A 15,680-nucleotide genomic window follows, 5' to 3' on the forward strand; every position below is an offset into this window, starting at 1 on the left:
CTTCTGTTCCTTTGATGAATACTTTCACAACTGCCTTTGACAGTGAATTTGGAGTAGCCGCAGAAGCCACTGTTGCTAGAGTCGCATGATCACTGGAATGTGTGGAGGCACTAGCTCTTGTTGATGCATTAGCACGACATACTTTAGCAAAGTGACCTTTCTTGTGGCATTTATGGCACATTGCTTCACGAGCAGGACACTTTGGACGTGGATGTCTTGAAAAACCACAAAAGAAACACACCGTACCTGCTGCTGCTGTCACTGAGGCAGGTTCCCCAGTAACTTCATTGCAAGAGTCTTGGTCAGGAATTGCAGCACTTACCACTCGAGAAGGCTGAGTGGTACTGTATACTTCAGAATTCTTCTGGGCTGAATCTAGAGCTCTTGCCTGGTCAAAGGCAGCGGCTAAGTCGAGAGTTTTATTCTCCAATAAACGCTGCCTTATTATTGGTGATTGCAGGCCACTGATAAAAGCATCCCTGATGGACTCTTCACAATACTGAGCAGCTGTCACTGCTTGGAAGTGACAGTCCTTACCTAAAATTTTCAGTGCTTGAAAGTATTCCTCTAAGGACTCATCAATCTGCTGGCGGCGAGTTGCAAGGCGATAGCGTGCAAAGATTTCATTTGTAGGTTTAATATACTGAGACTTGAGGGTTTTGATAGCATCTTCGTAGGTATTACACTCAGAAATAGCCTCATATATCTTAGGTGACACAAAATTGATGAGCAGACTTAGTTTATCTAGATCTTCTTTAGGAAGGGCTCCCAAGAAGTTTTCGAAAGTCTTAAACCAGTGCTTCCATTCCTGAGCAGCCGTTGATAAGCTGGTGTCACAGTCTAGCCTCTCAGGTTTCAGTAAACGCTCCATGTTGTGATGTAGTCTAGCGCAGGATCACCACCAGGTAGCCCAGGATTCTATGTTCAATAAATTGTTGTGATAGAAACACAGGCCTTATCTCTAGGCTTTATTGAACATAGAATCTTCATAGTACTTCTGCAACAACAAAATATAATGACTAGTACATCTAATAATGGCTTCTACAGGGATGGTGATGTCTTGCATATGTCAAGAGAAAAGTTATAACTACAGGCCACATATTTAAACTCACCATGTAATCTGCATCGGTGATAAATGGATCAAGTAGGAGAGAATCACACACCATATGTTGGTGCCCATGACGCACGCCAAACTGTTGTTGTTGTTAAGGGCCCCTAGAGGTGGTGCAGTATTATCCTGCTGCTGCTCCCCACAGGACCAGTATCACTACAATCCAATAGTTGAGACAGACAAGAGCGACCTGTTCTAAACCCATGTTGCCCTGGGTTGTGTAACTGATGGGTTTCTAGATGGGTGGTGATCTTGCTTCTTAGGACCCTTTCAAAGATTTTTATGATATGGGATGTTAGTGCTATTGGTCTGTAGTTCTTTGCTGTTGCTTTACTGCCCCCTTTGTGGAGTGGGGCTATGTCTGTTGTTTTTAGTAACTGTGGGACGACCCCCGTGTCCATGCTCCCTCTCCATAGGATGGAAAAGGCTCGTGATAGGGGCTTCTTGCAGTTCTTGATGAACACAGAGTTCCATGAGTCTGGCCCTGGGGCAGAGTGCATGGGCATGTCATTTATCGCCTGTTCGAAGTCATTTGGCGTCAGGATAACATCGGATAGGCTTGTGTTAATAAAATTTTGTGGCTCTCTCATAAAAAATTCATTTTGATCTTCGACTCTCAGTCTGGTTAGTGGCTTGCTAAAAACTGAGTCATACTGGGACTTGAGTAGCTCACTCATTTCCTTGCTGTCATCTGTGTAGGACCCATCTTGTTTAAGTAGGGGCTCAATACTGGACGTTGTTCTCGACTTTGATTTGGCATAGGAGAAGAAATACTTTGGGTTTCTTTCGATTTCATTTATGGCTTTTAGTTCTTCCCGCGATTCCTGACTCCTAAAGGATTCTTTTAGCTTAAGTTCGATAGGCAGGGTGGGGCGATACAGGGTGTAGCTACATATCGGATGTATGTTTGTAAATTGTGAGTTCATTACCTTTGTAAATTGTGAATTCATTACCTCTGTACCTTGCTCAGCTATCAAAACTTTGAGGCCCAGTCCCTGGACCCATTATGTACCTCTGTAATCTTTTGACTACCGCCCACAGGATGGGTATGGGGTGCATAATAAACATATTAAACTAAACTGATTGGAGGGGCATTTGGGAAAATTTTAGGAAGATTAGATTACAGCCGAGGGTTCGTGAAGTGGTATATAGGTTTTTTATGGGAATTCTAGCTTCAAGGTCGGTGCTATATCGAATGGGGTATGTAGGTGATGGCACTTTACTTTGTGGGGAGGAGGAGACCGTTTCATGCTGTATATTTTTGCGAAAACTTGGGGACTCTAAGGAAATGGTTAGCGAGGGTCCTGGGTATAGTGGCAGGGGGGGGGCAAGTTGAGGGCTTTGCTTTTTGATGTGGGCGGGCTTTCCAAGGACATTCGGAGGGCAGTGATGTATGTGGTGGCAGATTTTTTGTATGTGTCTTGGGGTATGAGGGAGGTGGGGATGAGTGTAGGGTGCGGGTGCTTGCGGCGAGTGTGTATTGAATGGTTTGCAGGAATAGGGTATTATATGGGAGGTTGTGGTTAGTTTTCCTTTGGGTTATCGTAATCTGATGGTAGGTGAGATGTTAAGGTTGGGTGTAGGTTAGGGCTGGAATGGGTTGTTTTCCCATGGAGTGTGAATGTGGAAAGTGTGTGTGGTAGTGGTGTATGTGTGTGTACAGTCTTCAAGTATGAGGGGGGGCATAGGGGGGTGAACTGAAGACATACGGCTGATAGCCTGGGGTTTTGACTTAATGACTTTAGGTAAGGATGTGAGTATGAATAGGGAGAGTGAGGTTGGTATAGTGTCAGGGGATGGCAGGGGGAGGGCTTTCTGAGGTGTCTTGGGTGTTGGTTTTTTATGATGTGGACGAATATGGTTAATATAATTGACTACAGGAATATGTTATAAACAATTTGATTTTGGTGATACCGGTGTTTGAAAATGAACTGTTTACATGTTTATATCATGTATTTGCTGTTTAATTTGCTTTATGTATTTTTTTTTTGTTTTCATATGCCTATGTAATTTTTTTTTTTGTTTACTTTTGTAAAGCTTCATATATGTGTTAGGGTTAACATTATATTGTGCACTCTTGTAGTCCGAAATCAGGTTTGTTTTTTTCTCAGGTAGGGGGGGGGGAGAGGTCTGACTGGGGTAGGAGCGTGTTGAATTTTGAAGGATGTGAAGGTATCACTCATTATGCTCTTTTGAGGTGGTACCATATGATATCAAGTCATGGTAACGAATAACAGGTTTCACTTTGGTTTTTTAGTTGTACAAGAATATGTATCAAATTTTCTCCCCGAGTTGGTTTTTTTTTGTTTGTTTTTTAGATTTTTTTGGTTGCATGATAGTATAATTTTTCACGAGATTTTTTTTTGTCTGCGTATGCGCTGAGTTAAAATGTACAGTGCGTTAAATTTTGCGACACTGTTTGCTCTTATATAGTATGTGATGATCCGATACTGTTCTTGTATTAATATAATTTGTGATGTGAGAATAGCAGTCGGTTTTTTATAACTATTGTGATGTAGTGAACAAAATCAAAAATGGCAAAATGATGTACAATATAGTGAAATGGGGTTAAAAGGGGTGGTAGGTTTTTTATTTTTCAATGTTTGATTTTTTAGCAAAGGGGTGACTGTATTAAAGGCATAATATTAGACTTTCTTTGTAAAAAATTTATATTTAGCATAAGATGTTTTCGACGTTTTGTATTGTGTAAAAGTGTAATTTATATTTTGCACATAGCTGGTTTTTTTTATATATAAATTTTATAAAATGCGAGTTGATAAATGCCAAGATCTATGTTAGTTTGTATGTACTAACTGTCAATTAACATGATTTTTTTTTTTTTTTTTTTTTCTATATAAAATTGCTTTAGTATTAAAGGCATAATATTAGACATTACTGAATCTAACATTGTAAAAAATTTATATTTAGCATAAGATGTTTTCGACGTTTTGTATTGTGTAAAAGTTATTGTTGGTCCATTTTTTGGACAAATTTTGATATTTTGCACATAGTGTATTCTGTTAGTTTTTTTTCTCTTCCCTGATATATATAAAAATGCGAGTTTAAATAAATCTATGTTAGTTTGTATGTACGAGTTTTTGATTTAGGTTATAAACATTGTCATGTATATATATACACTGTTTCAGGGTAAGTACATGCAAAGGCGGGTTGTCACTATGTGGCTGCCAGGGTTATCCTGCACATTGAAGGGGTTTAATAAGTGAGGGCTACTAGTGTGTAAAAGTTTTTAGTTCAATGGATTAAGTATATTTTGTGGTGAGATTATAATTGTGCAAGTTTTGTTTTTGGTCCATTTTTTTGACAAAACCAGTTTTTGTGTGTATATTTTGTACTATGTATGTTTTTAAACATATAAAAAAAATAAAAATAATTCACTCTTATACCGTAGTGTATCAAGGAAGTGGAGTATTCACTATTCTCCCACAACTTTCATAACATATTAAGCGAGATTAGGAATATTCTACACTTAAAGTTTTCAGGTGAGTGTCTCCCATAACTTTCTCGCTTTCCTCTTCGAACTAATACCGCTTAAGTTTTCTGACTCTATACAGGAGGTTCTGACGTTTTTTGGTAAGACACTCGTTTATGTATACCTCTTTCTTTACTTTAATAGATGCAATAATTAAGTCTTTTTTCCTGTCATGTGAGTGGAATCTAAGCATAACACTTTTTCTACCATGGGATCCTAGTAACCGGGCTTCTTTTATTTCAGACTCTGGTACAATAACACTTGTTTGGTCTTTTATGATCTGCAGAGTAATTTCTTTACTGTTTGTTTGGTTCATATCACTGGGAAAAAGTGGACTGTTAACTATTACTGCGTTCGATAGTTTATCTTGTTCAGTTTTATCTTCTTGGAGAGCAAAGTAATCACTGAACTGGTTATCTAAGTTGTTCTTCCATTCTTTTACTGCTTCTTCAACCTTTGTATTAAGAGATATTATTTGTTGGGTATGGCTATCTATGACTGTTTGGATGGTCTTGTCACAGTTAGTCATTCCTGGTGTTGTTAACTTTTGTTCAAGACTGAGGATTTTGTTCTCGAGTTGTGTCATCCTGGTGTCTTGTTTTGTTAGCGTCTCTCGAAGATTCATATTTTCAATAGCTAAGTTGGAGATGCATGTCTTTAGGGTATCTGGATCGTTGGTCATACCTGAGAGACTACTTGGTAGGTTGAATCCGGGGAAGAGAGGGGAGGATGGGCTGGTGGCAGCCATGTTTGTTGTTATTGTTGTGGTGTCGCCTTGAGCAGTGGTGAGTGGGGTGGTTGCTGAGCCGGCGTCCTCCTGGCTACACTTGTTGAATAATTGATTTTTCGGTGTTTTCTTGCTGGCCTTGGTGCTGTTTCCTCTTAGATTGCGCCTCATAATACTACAGGAATTGTTGTAGTTAAGAAGAAGTTGTAGTATACAAAGCTTAGGGTTACGTTGTTCGGCTGGCAGCGGGGTGTTGCTTTCGGTTTGTGTGCAGTCTTCCTTTGATCTCTATTATTTTCGATTTGTAGGTTTCACTGTTGGTAATCTTTGGTCATTCTGGGTGCTACGTTGAGTAGTGCAGTTTTGCTTGTAACTAGGTCATCATAGGAGCATTGGTAGCTCTGGTAGTTGGAGAAAAGTACGGAGCTTGGAAGTCGCTGCTTCCGCTGCCGCTGCCTCTATGAAGGATATGTAAATGTGGTAAGATTGTCATGAGAGTTGTATGGGAGGGGGTGACATGTCAGATGTGGTGTAATTGGAGAGTTTTCTTGTGTGTGAATGTTTTAGTTTAGCCATGTGTTGAAAGACAAGAGGTCATTGTTGATCATAGTTTTATAAGGTAAATGATCTTTGTGAGACAACTACAAGAGGGAACAATCAACGCATTGTTAACAGGTATGAAGGATACAGAGTAATCATGTTTTTCTCAAAATTATTCAATTGCCTTGTTTTTTTCCTAATAAAGGATTAACATATAAGGTTGTAAAAGTCTTATATATTGTCGTGTGTGTATGAGTCGGTGTGGGTATGTGTGATCGAGTATATACGCAAATGTATATATATATATGTAAGAGTATAGGTATGTATGTTACCAATTTTTAAAAGGCTGTCTTCTGTGTAAGGCGACCTTTTTAGCATGTGCATATAATGTTATTGTGAGATATAAGGAACTCACTGGTTTTAGTTAGTAATATGTAACATACACCGTGAATTTAGAACCTAACATGGGGGGGGGGGTTAAAGGGGGAGATTGTGTGTTTTCAGGAAGAGAAAGGTTTATGGAGGATAATTATAACTGAAGTTTTTTAAGTTCATATGGTTAACCATGGATGTCCATTTCATACATATTGTGAAGTGTCAGAAGATATATATGGGAAGTGGTCATCTCATCAGAAGGCTTTTTCCATGGTATAGTAGGAATATATATACGGGATGAAGGAACTGTTTAAGGAATATTTATTTTATTATTATTATTTTTATTATCACACCGGCCGATTCCCACCAAGGCAGGGTGGCCCGAAAAAGAAAAACTTTCACCATCATTCACTCCATCACTGTCTTGCCAGAAGGGTGCTTTACACTACAGTTTTTAAACTGCAACATTAACACCCCTCCTTCAGAGTGCAGGCACTGTACTTCCCATCTCCAGGACTCAAGTCCGGCCTGCCGGTTTCCCTGAATCCCTTCATAAATGTTACTTTGCTCACACTCCAACAGCATGAGAGGATCTAGGTCATTGATAACAATGGCAACTGTCGTCAATTAGATGAGTTTGATTTTTAATTTTAATTGAAGGTAGAAAACTTTAGTTGATATATGAAATGATGTAATATTCTTTGGTCGTACTGTATGTTGTAAGATGGAGGGAATACCTTTAGGGTTTTTAGACATTGTTTGAAGGCATAACCGTCCGCAGGAGGACATGTGTATAATGGTTATGGTGTGGAGTTCACTTTTGTATGATTTCAAATTTTGTATGTAGTTTCGCTTTTAATAAAAATATAAAAAAAAGTTCACATCCTATAGAAAAAATCATAGCTGGGAAGTAATATTACTCGACTTTATTCTGCTTACATTCACTCCATTCACAAGCCAAGGAGCGGCAGCGGCAGCGACAACAAGAACCTTGTCCTCTATTTTTACTTCTACCTGAGGTTCCCAGCAGCCCAGTGATGACCTAATCAAGACCCGCATAACACTAACATGTGTGGATACCCAGAATGATATAAAGCAACTGCAGAAATCACCCAAAAGTTCACAAATTACCAACTAATAGGATTCGTACTACCACCTCCTACCCCGCTGCCACTGAAGTGATACTCCACAACATTCACCCATCACCCATCGCCTACTATTCACCTGAAGCCACAGCCAATGGACAAGGGTCAGAACAATAAAAGAAGATCCAGTAATCAGCTAAGGACTCCTAACATCAAAGGTGAGAGCAGTAATAACACGAGGAAAACTTGTGGTACTGCCAGCCAGGACACAACCCTCATCACCCACCGGCACCACCACAACACACGACAGACAACAACAAACATGGCCGCCGCTACAGTCCAAGATAACTCCTTCCCAGTATTTGATGTTAAGAAGATCACCGACCCAGAAATAGCTAAACTCCTTACGATTCAGAATCAAACGATCACCAAACTAACTCAAGAAATGCAGGAACTAAAGGCTAGCAATGCAGATTACCTCAACAAGATCACTGCTCTAGAACATAAACTAGACACTCTAGAACAACAAAGCAACACCCACACCCAGTCCCTAGACACCATCAACACTCTAAAAGACCAAGTCACCCTACTTACTACCAACATTACAGAGGAAAGATCAAGAGTGGACCAACAACTTGCCAATGTCATAACCAACTTCCAAGACCATAATGACCAACAGCAGCTATCTGACGCTGTTGTAGTTAACAGCAAACATCTCCCACCCACAGTCACCCAAGAGACCTGCATGGAGACCACCCTACAGCTCATCAAGGACCACCTTCGCCTTAACATACGTAGTAACGACCTAAAGGATTGCAAACTGATGGGCTACCAAGCAGGTAAAAAAACAGTGCTGTTAAAATTCCAAACTAGCCTACAAAGAAACAACCTACTAAAAACATCTATTTCTATGAAAACTGATGTTTACGTCAATGAGTGCCTTACCAAAACAAGACAAAACCTTCTTTATCGGCTAAGAAAATTACGCTATGCCCAAAAAATCCACCAGTGCTTTGTGAGGGATGGAAAAATCGCGGTTAGGAAACAGCCCACTGGGAAGAGATACTTCATCTCTACAGAACATGACCTTAAAACATTCCTAAGTGAGGCTGGACTCACAGAATCAGAGTAAAGTGCAGATAATACCCATAGTCCACCGTTAGTGTTATATTGTCATAAATTTGTGCCCCCCTAAAATTCTAATACCCCAACTACTTTTGATTGTCATTGTTGTATTCAACTACTATTCTACCTCATAGTCTTAATTGTGTTTAATATCTACAGAATCTATCTCCTTTTTTACAACTTACCACATCACTGTTCTATCTTATTTTATTATAAACTAACCATAACTTGTCTTCAATAATTCTACCTCACTTTAAAAAATACTCAATTGCCCAATTTTATTCTAAATCCCTATTATTGCCCAATTTTACTTTAAACTATATTGATCAAACTTATCATAAACTTCTTTTATTAACCATTTTTATTCCATACTTTTTTAAACTAGTATTTTCAACTACAACTTTTATATTATCCTGTCTACCATCTTACTAGCATATTATAACCAAGTCATTGCCATTTTTATTTTTATCATTTTTTTTATTATTCTTTTGCTACCTTAATTTGTGTATTTTATCCTGTCAATTTAAATCTAATTATACTCTAATTCTTGTAAACTTATATAAGACCTTAGTGCAATTACAATTGAGAGTCTTGTGCCTTTATTATATTATTAGATTAATCACAGTTTTACTCTAGCTCATTCTAGCTCAATACATAGTCAATACCAAATTCACTATATTAGACCATAGTGCAATTACTAGTGAGAGACTAGTGCTATTTTTAATTTGTATTTTTATATTATTAGATTAAATTCAGTTGTACCATAGCTCATTCTAACTCAATACATAGTCAATACCAAATTCACTATATTAGACCATAGTGCAATTACTAGTGAGAGACTAGTGCTATTTTTAATTTGTATTTTTATATTATTAGATTAAACCTATTGTACTATAGCTCATTCTAGCTCAAAACATAGACTCTACAAAAGTCATTATTAGACCTTAGTGCAATTACAAGTGAGAGTCTTGTTCTATTTTTAATTTGTATTTTTATATTACTAGTTTATACCTAGTTGTACTTTAGTTCATTCCAGCACAACACATAGACAACATCAACTTCATTATGTTTAGTAGTGACTATACTCTACATGACCAAAATACTCTAGCTATATACTTGTCCAAACTTCCTACCACTACAGACATCAGTACTAGAACTCAACACACAGCTCAGGATATAAATAACCATAATTTAAACCTAGAAGATGATTGATCACGTTGACCCTGATCTAAACCTCCATAATCTGACACCCAATCAAAACCTATTGGAAAGTAACTGCCTTTACTACACAGCATCACAAGCCAGCACTATCCTAAACAATGCTAAAAGTCTATCAGTACTTAACTACAACATCAGGTCCTTAAGCAAACACTATGATGACCTCCTAGCACTCCTTGAATCACTAAAGACACCCTTCTCCTGCATTATTCTTACTGCAACCTGGCTTAAGCAGGACACAATAGATATCTACCCTCTACCAGGATACACAGCAATTCACAACTGCAGACCAAACCAAGTTGGGGGTGGTATTGCAATCTATTACTCTAACCAATTATCTTGGGGGAATACATTTTTGCTAATTTTACTGTAAAAAACCTTAAGACGCCTATAACAATCGGTGCCATTTACCGGATACCTCACACAAACATCCCAAATTTCAGTGAGAAATTAAAGTCACTAATAACAAACAGACAAATGAATAAGCACCACCTTCTCTTAGCTGGAGACTTCAACATCAACCTTGGCTTACTAGATGATCAGCCTGTAACTGATTTCATCAACAATATGAACAACACACTTCTCATACCAACAATAACTAAACCAACCAGGCTCACTGAGACAAGTGCAACCATAATAGACCACATATAGACCAATATACTAGCCCCCCTTAAATCAGGGATAATCACAGATAGCACTACAGACCACTACCCTACCTTCCTCCTGACAAACATTAGTAAACCACCACTTGAATACAACAAAGTCTCATTTAGACTCCATGACGAGGCCTCAGTAAGGAAGTTCACAGCTGACCTAGAGATTGTTGACTGGCCTACAGAATTCTCCAAGGCCAATGGTATTGATGACTGGACAGACATTTTTCTTAACAAATTACTTAGACTATACAACAAACATTGTCCTATAAAAACAAAACAGATCACAAACAAACGGCTTGGTTGCCCATGGCTAACCAGCACCATTCTGAAATCCATTGACAAGAAACACCAATATGAAAAGCAATATAGACAGGGCTTAATACACAAAGATATTCTTAAACATTATTCATCAGCTCTCACCAAAGTAATAAAGAAAGCCAAACAACTATACTACTCCAGTAGATTCACAGACACTAGAGGAGATATAAAAAAGACCTGGAAAACACTCTCTCAGATTCTAGGGACCCACAAACTGAGAAAAACCAAGAATATTGTCCTAACTAAACCTAATGAAACACCACTACATCCCACTGACACAGCTAACAAGATAAACGACTTCTTCTCAACCATAGGATCTAATCTCGCCAATAAAATCCCACATACCAATGCCCATGCCGGGGACTACCTAGATGGGAATTTCCCTAATTCCTTCTATCTTGCACCAACTGAGCCCACGGAAGTCACCGAGATTATAAAGTCACTTAAAAATAACTCGGGGAATCTGTCTCATGTCCCACCATTACTGTACAAGCGAGCGGCCCATGTCCTTTCGCATGCTATTTCATTACTTTTTAACATGTCCCACCATTACTGTACAAGCGAGCGGCCCATGTCCTTTCGCATGCTATTTCATTACTTTTTAACAAGTCACTAGAGACTAGCACCTTCCCGAAACTACTCAAGATGGCAAGGGTTACACCAATACATAAAGGTGGTGACCCTACAGACTTAAACAACTATAGGCCAATATCTAACTTACCATTGCTATCCAAAATCTTTGAGAAACTCGTGCACAGGAGACTGTATTCATTTATAACGGTTCAAAACATACTCAACCCCTGCCAATTTGGATTCAGGAAAAATAAAAGCACTAATGATGCAATCATAAAAATGCTAGATCTGCTTTACACAGCATTGGAAAATAAGGAATATCCACTAGGAATTTTTATTGACCTAAGAAAAGCTTTTGACACAGTAGACCACAACATCCTACTCCACAAACTTGATTATTACGGTATAAGAGGCCATGCGCTTGCTTATTTCAAATCTTACATTACTAATAGGTATCAGTATGTCACCATTAAAGACACAGCATCAGCAACATGGCCACTTGATACTGGAGTTCCGCAGGGAAGTGTCCTTGGTCCCCTGCTCTTCCTCATATACATCAATGACCTTCCAAACGTATCCCAACACCTGAAACCCATTCTCTTTGCTGACGACACGACTTATGTCATCTCTCACCCTAATCTTGCCACCCTCAACACCATTGTGAATGAGGAGCTGATCAAAATATCGACTTGGATGACAGCCAATAAACTTACGCTTAACACTGACAAAACCTACTACATCATGTTTGGTAGCAGAGCAGGAGATGCACAAATTAACATTAAGATTGACAACACTCCTATTACCAGAAATAATGGGGGCAAATTCCTAGGCTTATACCTTGACAACAACCTGAATTTCAGCACCCATATCCAGCATATAACCAAAAAAGTATCCAAAACGGTTGGGATCCTCTCCAAGATACGATACTACGTGCTGCAAAATGCCCTTCTCACACTATACCACTCACTTATTTATCCATACCTCACCTATGCTATTTGTGCTTGGGGATCAACTGCAGCAACACACTTAAAGCCAATAATAACCCAACAAAAAGCTGCAGTAAGAATAATCACTAAATCCCATCCCTGGCAACACACCCCTCCACTCTTCATAGACCTAAACTTACTCCCTGTTCAGTACATCCACACTTACTACTGTGCAATCTACATCTACAGGGCCTTAAACTCTAATATCAACCTTGACCTAAAACGCTTTCTTGATAGTTGTGACAGAACCCACAGGCATAACACCAGACACAAACACCTCTACGACATTCCCCGTGTCCGACTAAACCTTTACAAAAATTCAATGTATGTCAAAGGCCCTAAAATCTAGAATACCGTATCTGAGAACTCTAGAACTGCAGACACATTCATCACCTTCAAAACTACCATTAGAAAACATCTTATCTCCCTGATACACCCCGTCAACTAACTACACGAATACCACCTGGTGGTTCACACTTACACTCACTCATTTGACCATAAACAGAAATATTAATCTCAATCTTAAAATAATGAATCCTGTGATACTCCAATACTGAAACTATGTACTGTGCCAAAACAAAAGCATTCACTTTGCTAAACTCACAAACTAGTATTTAGTCACTTAGCCATAATACCAACTTACCTCATAATTTGTAATATTTTACCTGGAGTTTACCTGGAGAGAGTTTCGGGGGTCAATGCCCCCGCGGCCCGGTCTGTGACCAGGCCTCCTGGTGGATCAGCGCCTGATCAACCAGGCTGTTGCTGCTGGCTGCACGCAAACCAACGTACGAGCCACAGCCCGGCTGATCAGGAACTGACTTTAGGTGCTTGTCCAGTGCCAGCTTGAAGACTGCCAGGGGTCTGTTGGTAATCCCCCTTATGTGTGCTGGGAGGCAGTTGAACAGTCTCGGGCCCCTGACACTTATTGTATGGTCTCTTAACGTGCTAGTGACACCCCTGCTTTTCATTGAGGGGATGGTGCATCGTCTGCCAAGTCTTTTGCTTTCGTAGTGAGTGATTTTCGTGTGCAAGAATAAAACTAAGTCTGCCCGAAATGCCTAGCCATGCTAAGCGTTCTAGTGGTACACTCTGTAATCACTATTTTACTACATGTAAACCACACAATACCCAAATTTCTGTAAACTCAGCATTGTAATCCTTATAGAGAATAAACTTTGAATTTGAATTTGAATACTTGGGTTAAAAATCTTTGGAAATAACCCATTATTATTATTATTATTATTATTATTAATTATTATTATTATTATTATTATTATTATTATTATTATTATTATTATAAAAAAGAAACGTTAAACCCACTAGGGTCATACATCGCTGTAAATAACCCATGAGATATCCTCTTCTTTCTTTGACCTGTAAAGATTTTGACCTAGTTAAAGCATATGGATGATTGATTCTACATGTCCTGAATTATCCACAAGTTTAGCACGTTACATAATAATTGTAATTATGTTAAACCTTGTATGAGATCTATGTATCATTCCACCAGGTGGACGTGTGGCCGAGCTTGTGGGTGCTCGACGTGTGCTAGGTGGAGCACTGCTGGCCGCCTCCTGCAGTACTCTCTTCATACCTCTGGCGGCCAGGGCCAGCAGCGGCGCCCTTGTTGCTGTCAGGGTCATCATGGGCCTCGCTTTGGTTAGTTACTAATAATGTGTTATTTCAGAGGTCAGTCACTACACCTGTATTAGTTAAGAGATCAGTCACTACACCTGTATTAGTTAAGAGATCAGTCACTACACCTGTATTAGTTAAGAGATCAGTCACTATACCTGTATTAGTTAAGAGATCAGTCACTACACCTGTATTAGTTAAGAGATCAGTCACTACACCTGCATTAGTTAAGAGATCAGTCACTACACCTGAATTAGTTAAGAGATCAGTCACTACACCTGTATTAGTTAAGGGGCGTCTCAGGCATCGAGCCAGGCAAGAGACGAAAAAATCGAAAAAATTCGAAAAATGATTTAAGCTTACCGAAAAATAGCTCAACAATCTGGCAACATCTTGGTGTATGTCTCGTCTCTGTACGACAATTAGGTAAAAAGTTATCGTGATTATAGTAATTGGGGTAATTATGTCATTATCGTCACTCACCCATACCTGTAGTTCGTTTATTGTCATTTTCCTGTCATTTTTAGCTTTTTTCCATAATTTTTTCTTATGTTTTTGTGCCAAATGCTTCAAATTACTCATTGGTAACTTTCATGGTGGCTGTAGCAAGGCATGATGGGTCTCTTCTAGAATATGTAAGCAGATACAGGTATCTAGGCTTTGAGGTTCCACTACTTGGACCTGTTGTAACAAGACTTTGTTGCCAATACAAAGAAAGACTAAGAGCACTTAGGGTTGTGGCTGGGTTTCACCCCAGGTATGGTGCTAATGTTAAAATTGTGAAAATGATGTATCTTGCTTATATTAGATCATTGGTTGATTATGCTGCGCCACTACTTGCTCTTGTGTCTGACTGGAAGCTTGGAGGGCTGGAAAAACTGCAGAACGAAGCAATGAGGATCATTTTAGGATGCCCTCGTACTGCCAAAATTTTAAATATGCAAAAAGAACTTGATATTCCAAGCATCAGAGATCGTGTTACTGAAAGAAATATCCTAATTTGGGTTAATATGCTCAGGCAAGCTCATTCAAACCCCTGCACAGAAGCCCTCCAAACTTTCCTCAGCACTGGTGAACACTCCTCCAGATGGGTCGAAAAAACTGGAACCGACCTCCGCATGAATCAGATACATGATCTATGTCAAGTAAGGCAACAGCGGCACTTCTCCGCTCCATGGAATATTACCCCATTCCAAACTACCATTCCTCCATTTCCCCCCAAACTACTTCTTAAATCACAACCAAAACTTCGCCTTGAAGCCAAACATGAGGCCTTAAGCTGTATTGATAACTTAGTCACACAGCACACACTCTCGCAAATTATTTACGCTGATGGTTCTGTTCACCAATCCACTGGTGCAGCTGGTAGTGCTGCTGTTGTCGTACAGAGTGATGGCTCTCTTAAAGAAATTGGAGCACGCATCAATAATTGGGCCTCTACCCTTCAGACAGAACTGTTTGCCATACTCCTTGCACTGAAATGCATCTATGTATCAAAGATTGACAGTTTAATTGTAACTGATTCTCTGTCATCCATAAATGCTCTCAACTCATTAAGCATAAATTGTGGCATGCTTGTGTCAGAAGCCAGACACAGGTATGGTAGGATTGTGGATAGTGGAGTCAGAGTGCACATGCTGTGGATTCCATCTCACATTGGTCTTCAGATGCATGATAGAACTGATAAATTGGCTAAGCTGTATGCTTTCAAAGAGGGAGTAGATTACAATCTTGGCTTGTCAGGTAGTAGTTTGAGAACAATAATACGAAAAGAACTTCAACTGAATTTTATGGACTTAAGGCTCAGGGAGATTGACACCAGTGAGTCCATCTATCAT

At 39.2% G+C, this 15,680-nt stretch overlaps 1 protein-coding gene across 1 annotated transcript in view; it reads left to right on the forward strand.

Annotated features, from left to right (window-relative positions):
• LOC128705678 (putative inorganic phosphate cotransporter) overlaps nt 1–15,680 on the forward strand; it is a gene marked incomplete at its 3' end in the record, with an annotated part of 106,043 nt that overhangs the window by 42,380 nt on the left and 47,983 nt on the right. Inside the window, 1 exon segment of the mRNA XM_070100808.1 lies at nt 13,718–13,866. Coding sequence (XP_069956909.1) covers nt 13,718–13,866 — 149 coding nt within the window.

Source organism: Cherax quadricarinatus, chromosome 74, assembly GCF_038502225.1.
Source record: "Cherax quadricarinatus isolate ZL_2023a chromosome 74, ASM3850222v1, whole genome shotgun sequence".
In the NCBI taxonomy this organism is placed as follows: Eukaryota; Metazoa; Arthropoda; class Malacostraca; order Decapoda; family Parastacidae; genus Cherax; species Cherax quadricarinatus.